The sequence below is a fragment of the Drosophila elegans genome, unplaced genomic scaffold, assembly GCF_018152505.1.
Source record: "Drosophila elegans isolate 14027-0461.03 unplaced genomic scaffold, ASM1815250v1 contig_183, whole genome shotgun sequence".
NCBI lineage: Eukaryota > Metazoa > Arthropoda > Insecta > Diptera > Drosophilidae > Drosophila > Drosophila elegans.
This window is the reverse complement of record NW_024545550.1, coordinates 12369437-12393910: the sequence shown is the minus strand read 5'-3', so window position 1 is coordinate 12393910 and position 24474 is coordinate 12369437. Positions and strand designations below refer to the sequence as shown.

The window sequence follows — 24474 nt, the reverse complement described above, 5'->3', positions numbered from 1 at the left end:
CCTTTGCCTTTGCTTTTGCTGCTGGCCAAGGCGACTGACCGAATCGGCGGCGGTGTGGAGTGGAGTGGATTGCAGTGGAGTGGATATGGCGCTGGGAAATTGGGACGCGGAAAGTGGGAAGTTCTATGGCTGCAGCTGCCAGCCGGGCGTATACGTAATTTTATGGCCAAGGCTTCGGTTTGTTCGCTTGCGGCTCAGCCGTTGTTATTGTTTATAACGCAGACGGACAACAGACCACTGGCGGCGCTCTTAAAGGGATTTAAGTTTTCCCCCTCCCACTCCAAACACACACCAATTAGACAGACAGGCAGCCTAGGAAACACACAGCAAAAAATAATGTTAAAGGCAAGCCTACTTATCATTAATATTATATTATTGGCAAAATTGGAATTTCTTTTTGTATTATTTATTTTTTGTTTTTGAAACCAGAGAATGCAATAATTAAGTGGAAAACCATTCTGTTCGGTTTCGGAACTATATGTCCCATTGTGTAGGCGCTCTCCTCATCTATTTATGTTTGACTTCATGTGTGACCATGACGCATGGCCTTTTATTCCCCCAACGTCGTTGCCGGCGCGTCCGGTCATTAGGCCTTCTTCCGTTTGATAAGATACGGCTAGAGTCTACCGCAACGGGGAAACGGGGTCCACGTACCGGTAACCCATATAAATATAGACTAGCGTAATTTAATAACGAGGCTAGATAATTGCCCGCTTTGCCATTATTTATAGTTCACACTTGTTGTACATATAATGGGAATTTATGCACTTGTTTCGGGAATGTTTAACGAGAGATTTTGTAAGATTAAGAAATGCCAAAGATTATGGGATGCCAACTAATTTGTTGGAGAATCGTATGCCAATGATATTAAGCTGGCTAAATAGCCAATTTATGAATACACAAAGTAGGGAAATGATTTTCAGTTTTAGATTCGAACTCAGCATTTCGGAATGTTTTACAATTTAAGATAATGAATTGTGCCTAATAAAAATCATTACACTTGATAAAGCACAATCAATTTTAACAGGCTTTTATATATAGTACTTCCCAGCGAGTCATAAATTATTTGTTGTTATCTTGGTGAAATCATACTTTTTTTGTTGTACCCTAAATTTGTAATTATATGATCATTTTATTCCTAAGACCTTTTCCGACCAAAACAAGCCACAGGGATTTTTAAACGGCAACAAGTTGCGAAAAAGTGACAAACTGGGAATAGGAAGCATCCATATACAAGTCCATATAGCACCGACAGATCTGCAAATAAAACAGCACACACACAATGTCACATTTGGTTGTTCTGTTGCCAAAAAGAAAATGGGAAAACTGTAGAAAATGTGCTAAACGACAGCAGGGAAAATAATTTTCATTCGCGTACAAAAACAAGCCGCAAAATGAGCGACAAGCCGAAAAAGAGCGGAGCATACAAATTGCTCTGCAATTTATTTTTATACGAATCGAAACAGACAAACGCCAATACAAATAGGAGTGTATATATGCAGTTGAGGTTTGCCCCCGTACATTTGTGTTTGTGCCTGTGTTTGTTTATTTATAGATACATATACAAGAGAGAGTCGATCGACCATTTCTCTCAGTGCCGCAGTTATCAGCCGAAAACACATTTATAACCACAAAGGAACACACATACGCCGTATTGGCAAAAGGCAAAAACAGCAGAAACAGCAGCAGCAAAAACAGCTCAAATCAAATAATGTTCGGCCAGGCCAAAACAGTTTGAGGCAAAACGCTCGCTCGCGATGACACAATAGCTGAATAGTGGCGCTGGCGAACGAATTTTGCGCTAATATCAAGCATACGCAACGTGGTGCGCGGCCGACCAGCTATAAATAAAGAATCGTTCTTTTGTGCCATTTTTTAAGTGCGCAAAACCAAATATTTTCGAGATCCCATGCAATAAGTGAAGTGAAGCTAGCACGCAAAATGTTAAGTGATGAATAATTATAGATGCCATTAAGTATTGTGGAAAAAAAAGCAAGTAAACAGCAAGCGTCAAAGAATAAGTGTAAAGAAAATATAGTGGAAAATTTGGTAAAACCAGCAACTGCACAACGGGTCAACGTTTGCGGAATATTAGCGGCAAGCGACGCAGCAATATGATCTATATAGATGACTCAGAGCCGGAAGGTGGTAAGTCTACAAATTGCTGCAAAATCCAAAAAAAGACTCCGATAAGGGTTCGAATAGCGGGAATATGGCAGTTAACGCAGCGTATCGTGTTGTGTATCACCGGTGATAAGGGTCGTTGTCAACGGTTATCTATATATATATATTCCATACATGTACAATAGGTGGGCCTGATAGATGTGTCAAATTGCTAAGTGTAATTATTGTATATTCCTCGACAGAAATTACACTGATAACTCTTTCGATTGCCATTTCTCGTGAATCCTCCATAAGCCAAACAGCAAATAGACAAATCAAATCAACACAAATCTATGGCTTAGCAGCTGTTTTCGATCCCTCGTTTCTTTTCCCTTTTTTTGGCCATTCAAGTTATCAGCAGTTAACTACGCTTTAATAAAGGGCCAAAACAATAAACATTTTCGGCCCATGATACTGATGCCGATGCAAAACATTAACTTTTATGCACAGATAAAAAACCAAGCCGAACACAATTGCAGAATGGATCTGGCGAAATCAAGCTGTGAATGGTGGAAACAAATGCTTAAACGATTTAGAGCCGCATCCCAGGGGCAGTGGGCTTTTAAAAATACATGAATTTCAATAAAATACGGCCATGACTGTTGCAAAAGCGGAAAAGTGGGGGCGTGCCCAAAAAAAAAAGGGGGCCCAGATAAGGCGCACTGTGATCAGGAAACATTTGCGACGCCGTTTCCATTGTCAGAAACAATAAATTTCACGCATAAAACAAAAGAGGGGCCAAATTTATATATATATATATAGTATTTTTTTTTTTTGCCTGCCGCATTAAAGTTGAAATGAAAGCCAGAGGGAAGCGCAGACGATGAAGGATAAATGTCACACCCACTGAGCGTTTGCAAAACTGTGGTAACAGTATCTACAGTGGCTTAGGCAGCCGAAGACAATGGAAAGTCGAAAACCCTAAACCTCCGAAGGGAAAAAGGAAGTGTCAAGTAGTTGGACCGGCAGGAAATGGTTAAGGGGAAAATTCTCGTAGCGGGAAAAATGTCGAGCGTCGGGCAATTTCAAAAATGAAAAGAGACCAGAACGAAAAAAGAACGCGTAACACGAGGAGGCAGTGGGAAAAGCCCCCACAGAGTCCTCCTGATTTAGTGCCATCCAATCCACAGTGTGGGCAATGGAAGAAAAAAAGGGTTACGCCAGGCAGTTTTCCCAAATTGGCAAATAACAACAAACGGAAATACTTGTCTGCCTGCGGCAAAGGTGGCAACCTGACCGATTGGCCAACCTTTTTTCCCATTTCTGCCGGTGCAGGTGTATCTTGCGTTTGTCTCAGCTGAATTATGTATGTGCTAATGGCGCAAAAGCTGATTGCTCAATTTCCTTTCCCCAGTTGGTCTGGTCAATTAGGGGAAGTCTTTCGAAAAAAGTCACTTTAATCGGGAAGGAAATGAAAGCATTTACAGCGGAAATTACCTAACCGCAGGGAAAACCAAACACGTGGATTTTTAATAAAAATATTTTTATATTTTCCCAGTTTTTGTTTACACAAACTCTAGTCGAAATAAATCAAACAACATGCAGCATGTCCTATTATATTTTAAATGTAGTTCGTTTTTATACATTTTCCAGCTTTTATTGTTTGCTCTGGAGCCAGAGAAAGCACGCCGATATTGTATAAATATTTAAACAAGAAATCTGCATAAAAATGCTGGCCAGCGCCTGATTGTGGCGTCATTAGATGAACGAAATACACATATTTCTTTATAAAGACGATTATTGCAGCTTACAGTAAAGATTTATAGGAAGGACAAAATGTATGGATATTTTTATAAGAAATCTCTATTAACATTTTCATCAAGAAGATTTTAGATAAATACACTTTATGTATTAAAATTAATTATCTTAGTGGTTAAATTAAAAAGTATAATTAAATATATTATTTATTTTAAATGCTTGTTTAGAACAAATACTTAAATTAATCATTTAAATAACTTAAATAAAATTGAGGTACACAATCGATAAGATATTTTTTTATCTCGTACGTTCATTTTACTGAGGAATCTCGTTGGTGGGAAACATTTTTCATTTCTTTTTTACGCCACCGTTAACCGAAAATATTCAAAAATAAATTTGTATTTCGCTTTGGATTTTTCGTACTGCGCTGCCAAGGTGAATGTAAATCAAACAGTCAGGCGCGAAAGAATCTCTCACTGGCCGTCTTGAAAGTTACTCGTCCGATTTTCGCCCGAGAGTCGACCGTATATATAGATCTAGTTGCTTATATATAATTGAGATAAATTTATTTTACGTCGCATTTCATGTTGAAGGTCGTTCGTTGATATTCACTTCAGTTGACGTTGCGAATTCCACGACTCTGCCTCATCGCTGGGGTCTGTGTACTCTACTTTGTACGTTTGGGGTTTTCAATGAGATTTTGGTCAGAGCTTGATCGTTTATCTGGTTGTCAAGTAATTATGTAAATATTTCACGTTTCCTGATTTCTGCAGCCCAATATTTGGCTGTGCCTCAACTATATCCTATAGATACTTTGTTGTGTGTTATGTTTCGTGTGCTTTTGGCCTGTAACCAAAAAGTTCAGAATTTATGTTTGCCTCCGACCAAAACGGAATATTTATTAACCCGTCTGGGCGAAGCCAAATTAAAAGGCATTTAATTTGCATATATCTGGGGATTATAACAATTTATAGAATAACAAGGTATATATATTCCAACTGGGAGAAACAATTGTGAGAATCGCATAAAACGGAGCTGCTGAAAATGTGCTGTGTTTGGAAGCAATGCCCGAAATCCATTTTTGTTGCCGCCTTTTGCCTGCAATGTTGTTTCAATTTTTAATGCCAAAGTATCTCCGGCAGTTTGTCTGGGCCACAGCTGCAGGTGGAATGGCAGTATTAAAAATGCAAACAGGGGCGCAGAGTGCATACATAGATACATACGTATGGGATGTACGAGTTTGTGTGATTATAACGCATACGCCATGTGGTGCAGATGCAAGAACGGCAATGGCCGCATGCTAAACAAATTAAAATGGCCATTTAATGTATTGACAGACAGGCAGCCAACCAGGAAGCCCTGCTAAGATTGCATTTGCCAAATGCAAAACTAAACAAACAACAAACAACAAACAACTGTCGACTGGTGGAGTGAAGAGGGCGATTCTGCTTGCTGCAACTCAATTTGCATGTAGACACTTCGCGCCCCAAAATGACAAACGGAAATTTCCATAATGCCAAACAGTTTCAGCCAGAACCACAATCGAGAACAACAACCCCAACAACAAATGCCGCCCAACTGCCAACTGCCAACTGCAAATGTTATTCGGGCTAAGGACACTGCTCACATCCAGCGAAAATAATCAAAATTATGTAAATGCTCTCTCGTAGCCCGAAACTCGTATGTTTTTATTTATTAGCAGCCTTGCATTCCGCCTTTGCCTGGCATGCAGGTCATTTCATTTGCATTCCACGTAGTCAACACCGTACTCGTTCTGTAATTTCCCATGTTGCTGATTTATGGGGCGCAACTAAATTGCACTAGGACATTCATTATATAGTCAACTCGTCATCGTTAGCCAAGCTAATCAAATGCTGGTCATTTAAATGAGTATGCTCTTTAGTTTTCATGCGTCAATGTTTTCATTGCACAGGATTATTGCGATATTTAATTCTTGACCAGCTACTGGCATTTAAAAGCCCATAACTCGCCGAGTATTTCCCCCAATCGCAACCAGAATTCGCGTAATCGCCTTTATGTGGCCAAACAGCTCGTTAATTCAGAGCGCATCTCGCATTCCGGCTGAAATTAAATTAAAGCCCATAAACTGTAACGACCAAGAGTAATGCGTTGGTTAGCTGCAAGTGTGATACGTCTGCTGCAAGTGTGATACGTCTGCTGCAAGTGCGAGTATCTTCAGCTGTCGACATTTCCACCAACTGACGAGGCACTTTGGATCCTGTTGCCAGTCGGAAACTGTCTTGTCAATCGACATCCTTTGCGGAATGACTGAAATGCTTTTGCAACTTGGCTCAGCCATTTGCTGGTATAATTTCTGGATGAGCTTGTAGTCCCAAACGGACTTTAATTGATGACCCAGATCTATCTTGTAGCTTAAATTCAGTCGAATTTTTAAAAGATTTCTTAATACTAAACTATTAAGGTTATATTTAATTTTTTTTTTATTTTTACAATATTAACAAAGGTTATATGGCATTGCAATGAATATAATGGTATGGAAAAAAATGTTCTATGATTTGATAAGGTCTTTGTCGTTGTATTTTAAGGCAGTTATCTTATCTAAAAAGTAGTTTTTATAGACTGACTAAAATACCCCATTTGTCTTGTTTGTCATCGTCTAAAGTATTGTTCCTAATAAAATTATAGATTGTGTTGTGTAAATGTTGTACTTTACAAAACTATGTTGAATGTATGCATTTCTTAACGTTCCGATAGGACAAAATAGAAATCTTGTGCCTTTAATCTACTTGTTTGGCTCTCTGTTAAACTGACTTGTTAAAGCCATTAAACTGGTACTTAAACCGACTGGCGAACACGTCATTGGCTTACTGGTCACTGAATATTTGAGCACTTGCAGCGAGCGTATTGTATAAATAACCTCAACACCATTAAATTGTCAAACGTGCCACTGTGGGTGTCTATCTTTCCCTGAATTTCCCCCTGCAAATGTGTATGAGTGCCTGTGGGGGTGTGAGTGAGTGTGTGTTGGTTGTGCCCACGTAGCTTGCAAGTGCAAACTTTATTTAGAGATGTCAAACTGTCGCTCAGGCAGGACACAGATACAAGTGCAGATAGAGATACATTGTGCAGGAGCAGGTCCATTGCCTTTGCCGCTCTACGTGTCAGCACATTGTGGATGTGCAAAAAACAGGATACACAACAAAAAATTATGTATTTGTCTTCTAAAAATCGATGAGACCCAAAATAAGAGATTTGCAATTAAATGACTAAGCTTTAAGTTCAAATATAGTTTAGCTAACTTCATGAATATAAGGTTTAGCTAAAAAATTCGCGTTTAGTGTTGAATAATGTTTAATTATTTGAACACTAACTATCCTTCTGATTTTCTGTCGGTGTATAAGTGAGGAATCCAGGGTAGACAGTCGGGCAGTAAATAAAGCGTTAAATTTTAACAAATTGTTGGCAGAAGCGCGTGCGAACATGCACCATGTGGCCGTCATTGAATCGATGACCTTTCAATTACCTCGCTGTTTTTCCCGATCCCACTCAGTTCAGATTTGACCCGACCCGATTCGCACTAAAAACCTGCATCTTGATTAATTGTTTTGTTTGTTGCGCGTTAATTGATTTATCTTGCTGATGCCGCAACTAATTCACAGAGCTGGCAAATTATTTATGGGCAGGCACTCACGCCTTCCCATATATAATATATGCTACACATATCCTACACATATCCACACATTTGTAAGCGGCATTTCCACTTCCGGTTGGCACGGCGGCATTTTTTGGCCGCTTTGTGCACTCTGCAAATTCACAGATGTTAGTCAATTATGCCCCCAAACAAATGCAATTCGATTTGAGTGCAAATATGTGTTCGCATTTCTCGGCATATTTGCTATTTTTCAATTCCCCCTTTAGCTTTTTCGAAGCAGCCGCAGACTTCGCTCTTCGCCTTTGATTTATGCGACCATTGGCCTACACACACTCGGAGCCAGATAAATACATATCGAAAACATATATCTATTTGTGTGGAGATATCTCTAACAGTGGCTGCCTTTTCCCCGTTTCTCTTAATTCATTGGTTTTGGCAGCTGTTTTGACCAGAGTTTTTAAAGCATTTGCAGCCAAGGGATTTAATTTGTAAAGTGCACACTGTAAATTTCTTGAATTTAACCCAAAATGCCAAACAATTTTCAAATTCCATGGGGAAAATGCGATGGCCAGCTGCTGCAAATGACAGCGGCACTGGCCTTTGTGTTTCCCACTCATAAATTAATACACTTTGAACGGGACGCCATCGAAAGCCGATAATTAACTGAGCGCCAGTCGCTTACTAACCGCCATCAGGATCGGCCATGGATAGCTAGTTCATTGACAAAATTTCCAGGAGTTTACGTTAACGAGTTCAGCTGATGTTTTGGGCTTCCTCTTTACCTGCCACGCAAATGAGAAACATAGATTATTACACCAGCGGGCAATATAATAGGTAATTGGTTTTTGGGGCCAAAGAAAATAGCTTCACTCAGAAAACAAAATTCCTTGATTTTACGAAAAAATAGACTTTGTTTTGTGAGTAATAATAATATTTAACAGATAAATAAATAACAAGTTTAAGTGTATTTTGTTTTGTTTACAAATCTAATAAACAACTAATACATAAACAACAAAAGTAAGGTATTTAGCGATCTGAATTTTACCTGATGTGAAGAAATTTAGGCTCACACATATAATATACACCTGCTTTTACTGAATATGCTGTTTTTTTTAACAAAATAACATTAATAAGAATAATGAACGTTTCTTAGGAAATGTTCCTCCTGCGCTTGAATTATTAACACCACACTTGCATAGGTTTGTGAAAGTTTGTGGGTATGAAATCATAGATATCAAACTGATCTAATATTTCGACCGCAACTGTGGCCCATAAACAGCAGGCGAATTGAAAATGCCAGCGGAACAGGGGCAGAAAGTCGTTTACGTTTATGTGTGAGCGTTGGCACGAGGTGTCTGCGGTGGCCTCATGTCGCTCATTAAATTAATTAAACGCTGAGTTGCGGCTGCCAGCGAATACATCGGCTTCTTTTCCTATTTGAGACACTCGCAGAGCTTGCTTAGCAATCTAACAGTTTTGAATTTTCATACCGCGCCGCACTCTTTTAATGCCATTTTGCTGCAGACTGAGTAGAAAGTTTTAATGAGTTCAGTGCGGTGTGCATCGTTAGTCTGGCTTGAAATTGTTTTGCATTTAGAAGCGGCTGTTGCTGCAGCAATTTCACCGATTTCCCCAATTGCCCTTTCAGATGACAAGGCGAAAAAAAGATGAGAGCATCGGCTGTAGAGGGAAAATGCCAGGCTTGTGTTTATCTTTGCAGCCTGCAGTGGTCTGCACTCGATGTCCTTTTGGCCCTTTGTTGAACTTTGGAATTGCCTTGAAATTGCTGTGCTCACATCGATCAATTAGCAGGCATTTTACGCAGAGGCAGTCCTTTTAGGGTCACTTTTAAATTTAGCACTGCTGCAGTGCCTTAAAGCTCAGCTTTCGGTGATTAAAAACGAAAACAGAATGGAGAATTCCCACAAAAATATATGTGTACTCGCTGCTCGAATGGCGGCGTTGATTATAAGCGCGAAAAGCTCACCCATACAGCTGGCCGGAGATTATGTGTGTGTCCACAAAAGCCAGCGTAATGAATGTGTAAGGGGATGGCCAAGGGGGGTGCGGGAAAAATGGGAAACCCCTTTGGTAAAGCGCCACAAAGCGCTGGCTAGAAGAAATGCAAGAGCCACATCGTCACACATGGCGTATGCGTGACGTTCGAGGCGACCAATATTTTGGAATAGCTCGCTTAGTCCTTAGCCCTCACAAATGACTAAATTAAAAGCGAAATAAGCTGAAATGAAAATTCCAATTGAATGAGACTGGTAATGGGATGACAAAAAAAAGCAAATAAGGGTGTACGACACATGCATACAAATTTCTAATGCTAATTTCATTGTGACAAAGCTGGTGAGAGCCAGCGAAAATGAAATGAAATAAAATAAAATTGCATCACCAAGCAAATTGGCGACGAGAAGGAGCCAAAAGTGACAGAGACTTTGGCATAAATTTTGAATGGCAATTGCCCAATTAAAGTGTGCCGCAAAAGTATGCAGCATAAACTGGAAATTGCCTGTGGAAAAGCAGGGGAAAATGTGGAAATACTTTGCACTGCATTAGAGCAGAGAGCTTTACGGCAATGGGGGGACCTTCGTCAGTTCTCCGCGAAATGCTCAAGGTCTCCATACACACACACACCCATACTGATTATTACTTTCCATTTTTCCATAACGATTTTCATTTTTCTCTCGCTTTCCGCACATGAAAAATAAACAAAAAAAAAAACAGGGCCTTGTCGGAGCGGATTTACGCTTGGCGTGCAGGAAAAAAATGATGAAGATGAATTGCCCTTGTTGAGATACTGCCGAAACATTCGATATAGATATGCAGGAGGATTAAAATGAATATATATATATAGATATATATGTATGCAGAATAAATGGATACACGGTATTGATTTGTCTCCTGTCATCTGTCCCCTGTTTGCTGCCATAAAAGCATTTGTTTAAAAACAAAAAAAGGTGGGCTTAATTCCGCAAGTTTCACTTGTCATTTATCATTTACTGAATTCGTTATCGACGAACATTTAGCATATCTAACGTGTCCATTCGGCTGAGAGAAATAAATTGTGTGCCAGTGTGTCTAATCAGATCAGACTGACAAGGATCACTGGCTCTAAGAGTTTTAAATTAAGGTTCAAAGTTAAGGTTAAATAACCAAATCAAAAGAGTTTCAGAAATCTCTATGCATTAAAGGAGAAAAGTTTGGGCTTTTAGTTCTTAGCAAGAGAGATATTGTCGAAATTACCCATAAAATCTTAAACAGTCTTAAGCTTTCAGCATATGGCACTCACTTTTGATGCGGCATTATAGTCAGGCTGACAATAAGTGTGAGTACTGGCAGCCCTCTCATTTTCCTTTGCATTTATGCATGATCATTTGATAGAGTGTGTGTGTGTGTGTGTGTGTGTGTGTGGCAAGTCCCTGTAATAACCAATTCGAAATGGCACCGTAGTCACAGTCGAGGCAAACTTTTGCCATTTTTAATTCACCCACCACACACTTTCAGCAATGCCATCCATGGTATTTCTCTGGCACTTAGGCTGATTAAAATGCACAGACATCCCGCAGCATCGTCATCAGCAGCAACAATAACTAGGGGAAATATCTGCTGGCAAACTGCACAAGCACATTTGCAACAGATTTCGCCACCAGTTAGTACAACGTCATCAACTATATATATATATATGTTTAAAATAACTCTTTAAAGAATTAAAAAAAAAAAAAAAATAGGCACTTAATAAAATCAAAGTTTGGAGAGCACTTGTAACACATTTCATTTCGATTTAAAGGGTAACTTATGCTAGCCTTTAATTTACATGTATAAGGAAGCAATGATTCGGACGAAGGTCAAATTGTGGGATAATTTGGGGCAGAATTTTCTATAATAAGTTGTAAGTTTGTCTTTCCAACACTTAAGGCAAACTAATAAAGATTTATATGGAAATATTTTGCTTTGAATTTTTATGTTTTAATAATTTAAACAGGCAAGTGCTTATCTGAAAATATCATTTGCCTTAAATTTTACTAATAATTTTACAAGGAATATTGTTTTGATGCCAACTTGTAAAATTTATCAAATTAAGAAAAAGTCAAGAATGAGAGAAACAAATATTTAAAGCTGCATTTTAATAGAAATTAATTTGAAAATTCCCTAATTTGCTTGGTTGACAACGAAAAGCAAAGGAAGGAAAATAACTACTTACCAGTTTATAGTAGTGAGACTCAAATCCTCTTGGCTTTGAATTTAGCAAGAGATTTAACAAATAGCAAACAAAGAGCATAGTTCTCTGTGATTTTTGTTCTGGCTTTCTGTATATATTTATGTATATATATATTACTTATATGTATGCATTTTCCCGTCTGGCCTTGCCATTAAATGCTTGGCATACTTGAACATACTTGCTGTGGCCACGTAAAAAAGTGTTGTTAAAAGCGGATATAAACAATGGGGAAACGCCTGCAAGACCGTCGTGTTTGCGTAACTTTGGTTTATATATTAAAATGCCGACGTCTGGCTTGTGGTTTTTTCCATTTCCCTTACTTTTTTTTTGTGGCCATGTAATGTGTGGCACATTGACATCCATCGTTTGATGTGCAACAGTTTGCATTTGTTGTACACGTTTTCCCCAGCTAAATTTACGTACCCTTATAATGTGTTATTAAAAAAATTTCATTAAGCACATTACACAATTTTTATGACAGCAACAAATTGCAGCCTCAAATCGATGGACGGAAAAGTCGGGGGAAAAACATTTTTCCCTTCCGTTTGGATTTTATTTTTTAATCTGAAAATCAAGGCAAGCCTGGCAACAGTTGCCCAAAAGGGCAGTGGGTGGTGGAGATTCGGGTGGCTTATCCTGGCAGATCCTTGACGACCGACGGAGCAAAGGCAAATCAAAGAAAAATTTGCTGATTTTCATATCAGAAAAAATTGCCATCGTTGGCACAAAAAATCGTTCACCATTTGCATCGGGCGCTCCAATGGCGGCACTCTATTGAATGGGAAGTGCAAATATAGTATCTGCGACTCCCGCACAGCCATTTTTATTGATATTGTGCATAAATTAACTTTATAAAGTTTTTTGAATTGAATTTGCAACGAGTTGCACTTTTGAACGCAGTCCACACATTGACTTTGAGTGGGCGAAAGCGATGGAGACAGGGAAAGGATATAGCCGTCGATTAAAGTGCCTCTGAATAAGTGATGTCTGACACAGAATTCGAACTTCAGACGAAAGCTGTTAAACAGCTAGCAGATATAAACTCACTTGGGATGAGTAGCACTAATATCCGTTGGATAATTATTAGTAGGAAGACAAATAGAGCAATGATTGCAATTATCATCAATTATCCTTAGAATAATCAAACAGATAGCTTTACTCAAGTCAATCATTGTGTCTAAAAATAATATATACTGAGAATAAATCTTTGCGAATGTTGTCTTAAAAAATATATTCAATTTTCAATAGATTTCAGTCGAAAATTTTCAATTTTATTGAAAAACTGCACTCAAAAAATAATTGTCATAGAAATTAAACCATTGTTACAAGCATTTTAAACTATTGGGGATAAAAAATTTATCAATTAAATGAGTATTAAATTAATGCCACGGAAGTATTAAAGTAAAACTTATGTGGTTTAAAAGTAAGGCCTTAGACTCTTCGGTATAGAAATAAAACTAAATTAGTTTTGAATTAATACCTAAACTTTAATACTCTGCATAGTTTATTTTCCAGACACACTTATTAAATTAAACTTTCAGTTTTTTTTTGTTTTTAAGTAAATTACGAACCGAAGCAAAGCTGAATCATATATGTGCAAATCAGTTTACTTGTACGTCAATATTTTTACCCCACTTCCCGCGTAATCCCTTCAACAAATCGTGTATAATATGCACATCTTGCAGCTTAATGGAACTGAAATTGATTTACGAAAACACTTCAAACGGCTCAAGTCCAATTTCGATTGCATTTGGTTTGTGCACCGGGGTCGTCAGCCCACCGCCCACAGCAGCCACGCCCACCGTCTCGCCGGAGCATATGGGCATAACCCCTCCCCCTCTTAACCTCCTACATCCCAAGGCCCCGGGATTTTTCCTTCGGATAAGCGGTGCAGTGCAAATGCCAAGCAGAGTCGATATAAATTCATTTATTCATGAGTTCGAACCAGGAAATGAATGGGAGCTACCTGCCGCCCACTCACATTCATTTGTAAATATGAATATGAGTGCACAGACAAAAAAAACGTTTAGTTTTAGCTAAATTACATCATCATTTTCATAAAAAAAAGTAAATACGCAGGTGAAATTGTACAATAACAGGTTTAAAATATAGACGGCTTGTAATAAAATTATTTTATGACAATTTAGCAATCAAAAAGGATTAAAACAAAAATTGAGGGTTAATTTAAATGACGTAAAATTTTTTGAGATTTAAGTTACTTAATTAAAAATATAGATTTTTAAAAATATTTATTGTCTAAAATTTAGCATTCAACAGCAAAAAAAAATGTGGTAGGCATATTTTTTTTAAGTTTTGAAGGCAGTATGCGAGAGCTTTTGTGCATAATGTATGCCTGTCTGCGCTTATGTTGAAATTTTATGAGCGATGAAATATCTTTTCGAATCCACTTTTGTGTCTTTCGAATTATGAGTTATGAGGTTCAGAAGTTGGCAACTTTTCACCGAAAATTGCATTCAATGGAGGGCCCGTTGCCTCTTCAATTTTCTTCTCTAATGCAAGTGTTTGGGCGTGTTTGCCGAAACTTAAATTGTGCGCATTATTGGCAGAGTGCACTCAAATGCACTCACACATGCACTCACTCACTCGGTTGCTGCATGAATTTGCGCCAAAAACCGTTTAAGCGAGATATGGCCTAGGGGGCGTGGCCAAAAGAGAGGCGTCAAGACTCGGCAATTGCTGAAAATACATGCATATATGTACATATACACATACACAACCGCCTCGCTGCACACAAATAGCAAAGAAAACGCTCTCAGCCTCCATTTCTATTCACAGTAGACGCTCAACTTTCACTTTGAATTTGCCAAGTTTGTGCCACTGCCCCTCTCTTCCCCTTCCCCTTCTTTTTCCCCTTCCTTTCCCACGCGGAAAAGTCCTTTCCTTTGCTCCTTTGATTTTAAAGATTTATCGTGTTTTTCATAGCATACTTATATGCGCCATTTACATATTAATGGGACAGCTGCCACGCAGATGACATCAATTCATGGACGCTTGCTAACAACTTAACCCCTTAAATACCACAGTTAAGTGCAGCTGATAGATGCTAGGAATATGTTGTATTTTCAACTCTGGTGTTTCTTTAAATTTGTTTATTATTTTTATACTTTAAGGGCTGCTTTCGTAGTTCTTGTTAGTTGAATAGAAATTCGAGATCGTTTTGTTTTGAGTCGAATGTTTTTAAAACATTGTACATTGTAAATATTTTTTTTTAAATAGTTGAAATTAATTATTACTAATTTTGACTTTGAAAATAATGAGTTTTAATGTTAGTACGCGAATATCTTATAAATATTCACCATTCGCATTCAGTGGGTTAATGCATCAAACTGAATGACTTACTGACTTACCCAACTTCTACCATGAGCCTTTGCCAGATTATCAATAAAACCAATTGCAAATTTTCGATCGCAACCGTTTCCATGCCTTCGACCAAATCTCCGGGGATTGTTGTGGTCAAATGTCAAGTTGAAACTCTTGTGCTTAATGGGAAAAAAAATATGAAATGTCGACCACAGTCTGGTGACCAAACGCCGACCCTGGAAAGCTCAGCGCCCACAAGCACACAAGAACATATTTGTCACAATATTGCAGCTCGTCACTGTTGTTGTTCCCCCATTTCATAACGTTACGTTGTACAAATTCAATTGAATCAAGTCATTTTTATTTGTTTGGCAACTTGTAGACATACAGACAACGACCAACGAGAGCCACAACGAATCAAATTCTGAAAAGGGTTTCCTTTTGAATACAGCAGCAAAACTTGTGTGCAATATGTCCTGCAGAATATGTGACAAGCACAAACTGTTGTTGAGCAGTCCTCCGAAGAAAGGGGCCCATAATAGCCGATATTAAATGCACTCCAAACTGGGCCCCGGACAATGGAATTGATTGAAATGCCATATTGCCGGAGGAGCACACTCTCAACCATGTAGCACAGTGTAGCTCCGGACTCCCACTTGTTGTTCTTTATTTCTGACCAGGAACAGGAAATCTAATCAAATCACACAGTTGAGGTCTGAATCAGACCGAAACATTTCCGATCGTATAGACCACCTATGGCCATAAATGCTGATAAGCAGAGTGCATTCGAATTACGTACTGATGAAATGGCAAAAGAAGCCAAGAATTTTGAAGAGCTTAATTCAGAATCGATACAAATGCATCGTTGCGTCACTAAAAAATATTCTGTGCTCCTGAATTCTTATAGCTATAGTTGTTCCCCTAGTGTTTTTAAATGTTAAAAACTTTAACATATAATAATAATACTAATAATTGAAACTTTTAAGAAGGTAAAAGGAAAAGAAGGAATGTAACTTTCCATTTAAAAAGATTTTATGAATCACAAAACAAAATGGGTTTATGATAGTACAAGTTTATAATTTTATTTACATTTTTAATACATATGTAATTGGAAACTTTAAAAATCAGAAAGGGAAGCAAGGAAATAGTTATAGATAAATTAATTTAAAAGCCCATTACTGCTTAATTGTTTTATGGACCCTACTATATAGCTGCCATTTCGTACTATTTTTCAGTTTTGGAACCGGCGTTTCCCATGCGCGATGTGACCATAAATCGCAACGTCGATGCCCATAAACTTTACGATGTGCTGGGCGAGGTGGGTCGGTGAGTATCCTGCGGCCCTGATCGTCGCACTGCCCTTACTCCCGCCGGGCATCAATAAGTAATCAATATCTATCCCTGTGCAGGGGCAAATTCGGGACGGTCTACAAGTGCAGGGACAAATCGAATGGCCTGCAGCTGGCGGCCAAGTTTGTGCCGATTCCCAAGCGCGAGGACAAGCGGAATGTGGAGCGGGAGGTGGAGATTATGAATTCATTGCAGCATCACCTCATTATACAATTGTACGCGGCATACGAATATCAGAAAATGATGTGCGTCGTCCTGGAACTGTAAGGAAGATGTCAAGAGCGCCAAAGCCAAAGCATACAAATGAATGTGTTGATTTTGCTTGTCCATGTCTCGTGGGTGTGATTCCCTCTCTATATTTTTCCATATATCTATTTGTGTATGCATATATGTATGTTGGGGTGACTTCGCGTTGGTGACCAAAACTTAAGCTTAGGTACTGTAAATACCTTCCCAAGCTAGAATGCTGTTAAATAAACAAAAGAAATATATTTAGGAGATTTTTTTTTACTTATAAAATAAAAGGTTTATAATAAAACTACAATTAAATTTTTGAATTCAGTGTGAATTTTGTATTTAAAAAAAACGTTAAATTTTCGATACGTTCAAATTTTAATAACATTTTTCTTTACCAATAATAAACATTGAGTTAGCTTTTACAGATAACAAAAAAAATTGCTCACCAAATTGGGGTCACCCTAATAAATTTGTAGCCCTCTATTTCAATATTCGTTAAGTTTGTTCTACCCTTTGTTGTTTGCCACATTGTTGCTAAAGGACACAATATCTTGCAATCAGTGGGAATGTGCATAAAATGCGATTTACACGTACGCACATTATCGTAAACTAGTAAACTTTTCTGCCACACCCAAGCACAATACACCCACCCACACAAAGTGCGAAAGAAAAACCTTAAGCAACAGGTTTTCCCCTTGACACACAGGCATTTATACAAATTTACAGCAACTTTTATTCGCCTCGCGAAAGATTTTCGCAGCTTCTTTGTGCACAAATGAATGCTGACATGGGTTAAGGGTCTAATGGCCCATAAAAACGATTGAAGCAGGTGTTTTGGCCCACTGATTAGTCGACGGCCTTGACCCACATTCGCCACCCGTTTGGGAAATAAAAGCAACCTGAAACAATTTCATTTTCATAGACCCAAAGACAAAGCCCCGAAAAGACTTTGTCAACTTAAATTAATTTCCAACAAAACAAGGAAACTGCAGTTTGGACAACTTGGGCTGTTGTTCTTGCTGCTTTTGTTGTTCTTGTTGCTCTTGTCGTTTTTCCCCCAAGAAAAGTTAATTGTTGACTGGCATAGTTCTCCTTGGCATTTTCATAACAGAATGTTCAACTTCGGCCAACATATTTTTCCAAGAAGAAAATTTCTTGCCTTGAGATGAACGAAAATTGTTTAAGCATCCTGCCTTTAAACTATTAAGTTTCCATCGAGGAAACAGAAATGCCAAACTCAAACAAACTGATAGCACTTAAACTCTGGGTTTAAATGGCATACTTATCAATTCGCTATAAATATTTAAACAATTTTGCAATTGTTTTGTACTCTTCTGGATAAAAGCTTCGTTTGTTTCTCTTAATTGAGAGGATTTACAATTTGAACTTTTTGTTGATCAGTTTTTAATGAAATTCCGTTTAGCGAATAACTTATTTAGGTAATGGATTTTTTTAAAAAAATAGTGATTTAACAGTTTTAAAGTAATTTGTTTGTTTTTTTCAAACAGAGTTTAAGATAAGCTTAGACTATTTTCATGTAAGAGTCATGATTTTCTCTAAGGAAAAAATAAACACTTTTACATTACAGAGACTAATAAGTTTATTTTAGATTCGTATATTAATCATATCAATCAGCTGTATATTTCTTGCAATTTTACACTGTTTTCCTACCTTTAATGGTTTATAGAAAACTTTATTCCTTATATTTGTTGGAAATTTGAATTATATTTCTCTATTTTAACATTATGAATTCGAAGAGGATTTGGATAGATCGATTTAAATCGGATAATAGTACCAATTAATTTCTGATAGTGCTACAATTTTAGTAGTAGTCGAGAGTTCTCTATCAGCAGGATAACAATATTCCATTTCAAACGTGAAATGCACAAATATCCACATGCAATTTTAATTTACTCGATTTCGGAGTGAAGTGCATCAACTAACTAACAAACCAAAAATACAGAGAGAAACTAATTTCACTGCGGCTTTTCTCCCATATTTTTTTGGAATTTTTCATGAGCAATCGATGATGGAGGAATGGGAGGGCTTTTGTGTTGTGTTTTGCTGTTTTGCTGTCGACATTTGGGGGAAAATCTCTGATGACATTTGTCGAGTGTCTGAACATAATTCCCTCCGATTCCGATGCCAATCGGCATGCTGTTAGTTGATGCCCGTCACTCGGTTGGATGGATGTTCATGGATTATCTGATTTTCGTGTACTGGCAGAACAATCGGTACTCTTGTAAATAACATAACTAGTTTAGAGTGGGTCAGGTAAGGTCACTAAAAACGAAGCTAAACACTATGGTTAACGAGGAGGAAAGACTAATTGAAAGGCGATAACTCTGCTTATGGTGCTTGGTTTGCATGATTTGTTTTGTGTTTATGTTTTTCTGTTTTTTTATTTAAGTTTTTCTTGTTTCTAATTAAGTTTTTTCTTTTATACTTTCACAGCATTGAAGGTGGCGAACTCTTTGATCGTGTGGTAGACGATGAGTTCGTCCTGACCGAAAGAGTCTGCCGCGTCTTCATACGCCAGGTGTGCGAGGCCATGGCTTTTATCCACGGCAATGGCATAGTCCATCTGGATCTGAAGCCCGAAAATATTCTGGTACTCACGCAGAAGGGCAATCGCATCAAGATCATTGACTTTGGACTAGCACGTAAATTTGATCCAGATAAACGACTCAGGGTGGGTAAATTGACCTAAAAAAGTAGTTTTAAAATAATAATAATTGTATAATTTATAGGTTCTCTTCGGCACCCCAGAGTTTGTGGCGCCAGAAGTGGTTAACTTTGACTGCATATCCTATGGAACAGATATGTGGAGTGTCGGTGTTATATGCTATGTGCTGTAAGTTAAGCAAATATATACAATTTAAGATAATTACATAAGGCTTGTAGTTAAATTTTTGTTTTAAGAACTAGCTAAGCACGTATTTGGTTATTGGTCCTACAGCATTTCAAATAGTTTTTTAAGTTTAAAATTTAATCTGGTACTTTATAATTTACAATTATAAATTTGTTTGATGTATTTAGACTTTCAAAATTTTTAAATATCTTATACAAGTATTGGTACTTATTGCGTACATCTGGCAGAAATTCATATTAAAATAACATAAATCAAATTACAAATTTAGACACTTAAGTCCTTATCAAGAGCTTAACACATTTTGTTCAAATTACAAACGTATATCCAAATATGTTGATTTTACCCCTTCCTAGACTTTAGCCAACACAATATTTTCGAACCATTTATGTTGTACTCCGAGCAATTAGAAATTTAATCAAGACCCGCCACTCTCATATCTTAAGGGTAGGTGCTTGGGAGAAAACCAATTAAAAATGCGTACCATCTAAAAATGTGATAATCAAAGAAGGCGGTTGCTGGATCTCCCCCATCCTTTTTGTCCAAACGGAGTGCGAGCGAATTTAATTTAGTTAATTAAGTGTTGGTTTTTGTGTGTTTTATTTATTCTACTTACGCTGCTTTTACATTTCATGTTTATTGACTCGCCCACACCTTCGCCGCCCAAAACCCACACACACACAATCCCGTATGATGCGATATGTTGTGGTTGGAAACAGCATCTCAGGACTGTCGCCTTTCATGGGCGAGAACGACATTGAAACAATGTCAAACGTAACCATTGCGAAATACGATTTCGAGGATGAATGCTTTAATGGCATATCCCCCGAGTGTCTGGATTTCATAGCCAAGCTGCTGGCAAAGGACCTGGGGTGGGTGTTCGAGTTCACCCTCTAATTAGAGACTGCTTGCTAACCCCTTTCTTCTCCATTTCCCCAGCACCCGGATGACAGCCGCCGAGTGCATGAAGCACAAATGGCTTCAGCAGCGGCCGGCCACCGCCGCCACAGCCACGCCCATCACAAAGGCCGCCTCCGCGGCGTCCAAGTCGCGCCTGAAGTCGGTGTCTCCGGTGACGGCTCCCTCGGAATCCTCCGAGGACTCCACGGAAACCATCGAGGACGACGACGAGGAGGCGCAGGTGGGTGTGGAGGTGGAGCAGGCCAAGCAGGAGGAGGACCAGCCGGATGAGGAGCTGGCCAAGCTCTGCAGCGCCGCCGAACTGGAGGTGAGTAATTGGGACTGGGAAAGAGGAAGACCTGTCGGGGAAACAAACAACCGACCAGGTCTCATGTTCCCAGAGATGTTAGGCTCAAGGTAGTTTGTACCTAAGCAAGAAAGCTTGTAAAAAATAACTTAATAATATCAGCATATAAATCTAATTCGATGCTTGCCAATCTAAAAATTGAATTTTTTCAGTTCTTTAAAAACATATTAAAACTTTTAAACCATTTTAGGTTTAATTCTTAAGTATCAATACTTTTAAATTTCAGACCCGATTTTTGGTTTAGAATGACAAGCTAAAATAAAATAAATTAAATTTGTATCAGAATTATTATTATTGTGCTTATGCTAAAAACATAATTTTAAAAATTGTAAATTGACTGTTGGAATATTTTGGAATTAAAAGGGAAGGTTTCGTCAACATTTGCAAATTACAGAGCTTTCTTTTATTCAACCATAATATGATATTCTATTATGCTTTTCAAAATTGTACTTGAGAACAGACTTTACTTTTTCTCTTATATTTAAAAAATGTAAGCAAGAGTTGCGGAATTTGCAACTAAATTCTAAGACATTTAAATTGAATATATATACATATGCCAGCTTTGGAGTTGTAAGCATCACTGTCCTTTTGCAGAACAAAGAGCTGGATGACACGAAGGACAACCTGAAGAACTTCATCGTGCGCTGGGAGACGCATCCGAACAGTCCGTACGTGTTCGACGTGGAGGGCAACGTGATTGCTCCGCTGAGCGAGACGAGCTACCCGCATCCCCGGAGGACCCACGGCCAGGACAGCCTCTCCTCGTCCCGAGGTGAGTACGGATCCCAGCGGCAGCGCGACCGACACGCCCTCATCCACGGCAAATAAGGCGGCCGCCTCGCATCTCCAACTGCATCTCCAACTGCATCCCGCCACCGGATCGACTTTGTATATTACACGATTAACTTGTCAAACTAATTGTTGTTCTTAACTTGAATGTGTGGACCAAGCTGGCTAGCTCCCTCTCTCTCTGTATCTATCTTCTGTCTCTTTCTCTGTTTCTGTGTTAAAATCAATCCTCTTATAAAATCAATCCTTTTATTTTTCCGGACGAGGGAGGACCAGCTTGCCAGCCAGAACTGTTGTTTATGTTTAAGTAACCCTAGCCATTAAGCCATGTGCCTGGCATCCTTGTAGCGGATGACCAGCCCTATTAACCACTTTGACACTGTGATAATGACAGCCATTGACAAAAAAAACAACTACTGAAAAGAAATATATCCAAAATTTAAAACTCAAGCTCCAGCACAATGATACTTCTCGGTGGTTTCCTCGAGACGAGAAACCGACTACTCTTTTCATTCCGATCTAGCCCTCTCCCAAATCCATTTCCCCTCCAATTACCCAGAATTACCCCAATCCCCAGTTCAGGTTTAGATCGACACACATACTCGTATAGCCACAGTTTCTGGTCTGCCAGCCAGGTAAGCCCAACATCCAGCTCAGAATACCTATCATTCTCAGAGATCGCAGTCAAATTCCAAAGTCAGTCTCATATTCATTTGTGATTTGTCCTTCAGGGAGAATATAAATATTAAAAAAATATAAAAGTTCTAGAAAACTAGGTAAATTAGGAAGTTTTTTTTACATTTTATTTGTATCTTCTTATATAATCCAAAAAAAATGGTAATTAAATTAAAAAAATTCTTTTCATTTCGACAGTATTTTTCTACACTTTTTATCCACTAAAAAATGGATAGTATTTATTTAGGAAGTCCGGCAATATTTCTGTACAAAATGTAAAATATCTAAATTTTTTTTCAAAAAATGTTTGCTTAACTTTTTTTAAACAACTTAACATATAGCTTATTTTTGGTAGAATATCGTTCATAGATTCTAACCCCATTTAAACATTTTGATGTTCATAAGAGCCATTCTACACAACTCTCCGAACACATAAGCATGATATTTCTGTGTGTAAATTACCACTTCATGTACACTAACCCGGTCTGTAAGCAATTATTGGCCTTTAACCTTATAATCTCTATGTAAAAACACACAATCTATATTATAGAGAATCCTTATAAGACTTTGCTCCACTTCCAGTTTGTTCGCCCTCGCCCTGCGAAACCATTTCCACTTTGACGGACGACGACGAACGGGGTGAAGATGAGGATCTGCCGCCGGAGGAGGATGAGTGCCGCAGTGCGGACAACGATAGTCCCCACTCAGTGGCCACGCCCATCAACGAGTCGCGGGAGAAGCTCTTCCCGACGGTGGCCACCTCCAGTCCGTCCACGCCCACGCCGCAGCACCTGTTCAACGAGAACTTCGACGAGTTCTCGGGCAGCCAGTCCAGCGTCCAGCAGCAGCGCAGCATGAAGAGCTACCTGCACACCTTCGATCGCCGGAACTCGGACACCACCTACCTGCTGGGGCGGCGCAGCTCCGGGGAGCGTGTGAATCTGGCGGACGAGATACGAAAGCTGTCCGATCACCTGCTCATGCTGGCCGAGATCAACACCAAGCTGGGGGATGCCAACAATAATGGAGGTAAGCCGGATCCTCCAGCTCCTGTGGTGGCTCCCGTGGTGGCTCCCGCCGGCAGCACCTCCAGCAAGACCTCCGAGATCAGCCAGGAAGGCAATAGATCGACCAGCAAAAGCACTTCCAGCAGCAGCTGGAATCGTCCCACTCCGAGAGGAGGACTGCTCAGCCAGGCCAGCAGCAGCAGCCAAAGCCAAAGCAGCTACGATGATGGCCAGGGCAAGACCAAGATCAGTTCGCTGTCCGTCAGGCTGCAGCAGTCCATCGAGGAGACACCAAAGTTGAGCAATGGCAACGGCTCCTCCAGCAAATCGCTGCTGCAGTCTCGTGTGCAAACGGTGAGCACTTCCAATGCCAGGAGCATAGCCAGTCAGCATGTACAAAAAACCAGCACCACCTCCTCCAAGGTGATCTCCAGCAGCAGCACCACCACCAGCTCAAGGAATCATATATCTTCGAGCGCCAGCAACCAAATCTCCTCCAGCAACCAAATATCCAACAGCGCAAGCAATCAAATTTCTTCGAGCGCCAGCAATCAAATCTCTTCGAGCGCCAGCAACCAAATCTCCAACAGCGCCAGCAGCGAATCAGCCAGCAGTCGACGTGCCAAGTTCCGGATAAACCAGATGAGCAGGGATGTGCCCGTGGGACTGCCGGATACCCACCAGACCGTCAATCTGGAGGAGGCGGCCAACACCACCAAGGACTGCCTGCTGCATTTGCTGGAGAAGTACAACGAGACCCGCATCCGCAATCCCGTGGGTCGTCACCAGAGCATCAGCGTCGACTGGCATGTGAGCGACAACCTGGAGTACCGCTCCATGAGCTCCATCAATGCCTTCTTCCAACGGCACAACCCCAACGGCGGTGGACACAACGTTCGACACATTCAGGCCCAGTTGGAGGAGAAGGCGGCGGGGAAGTAGGCCTGCAGTTAAGGAGTCCACTGTATATATCCGATATATATATATATATATATATATATATATATATATATATATATATATATATATATATATATATATATTTATATGTAGAATACAGATCAACCAAGATGGAACCTATGTAAAGCAACAATGCGAATGAAACAAATTAATATTTATGTACTTGATGTAAGCAATAAATCAAATTAAATTATTAAATAAAAGTCAAAAAAACATGGCTTTCTGTTGATTTGGATTTCCTTTAGACATATATCCCACAAAACCTAAAAATTAAAA

At 39.2% G+C, this 24474-nt stretch overlaps 1 protein-coding gene across 1 annotated transcript; it reads left to right on the top strand.

The window, feature by feature from the left end:
- The first annotated feature begins 1562 nt into the window (after positions 1 to 1562).
- LOC108141430 (serine/threonine-protein kinase PLK4) lies at positions 1563 to 24402 on the top strand. Its single transcript, XM_017264814.2, has 9 exons — positions 1563 to 2148; positions 16280 to 16370; positions 16454 to 16657; positions 19086 to 19323; positions 19382 to 19485; positions 20220 to 20372; positions 20440 to 20728; positions 21362 to 21539; positions 22814 to 24402. The coding sequence occupies exons 1-9, from the start codon at positions 2115 to 2117 to the stop codon at positions 24178 to 24180; spliced, it is 2658 nt and encodes an 885-aa protein (XP_017120303.1). The 5' UTR covers positions 1563 to 2114; the 3' UTR covers positions 24181 to 24402.
- Positions 24403 to 24474: the final 72 nt, after the last annotated feature.

What these genes read in the sequence shown, in the direction of transcription:
- LOC108141430 (XM_017264814.2), top strand. Translation starts at nt 2,115, where the DNA reads ATGATCTATATAGATGACTCAGAGCCGGAAGGTG. An exon ending in GCAGCGCCGCCGAACTGGAG is followed by an intron (nt 20,729 to 21,361) that starts GTGAGTAATTGG and finishes GTCCTTTTGCAG; the next exon opens with AACAAAGAGCTGGATGACAC. An exon ending in CAGCCTCTCCTCGTCCCGAG is followed by an intron (nt 21,540 to 22,813) that starts GTGAGTACGGAT and finishes CTCCACTTCCAG; the next exon opens with TTTGTTCGCCCTCGCCCTGC.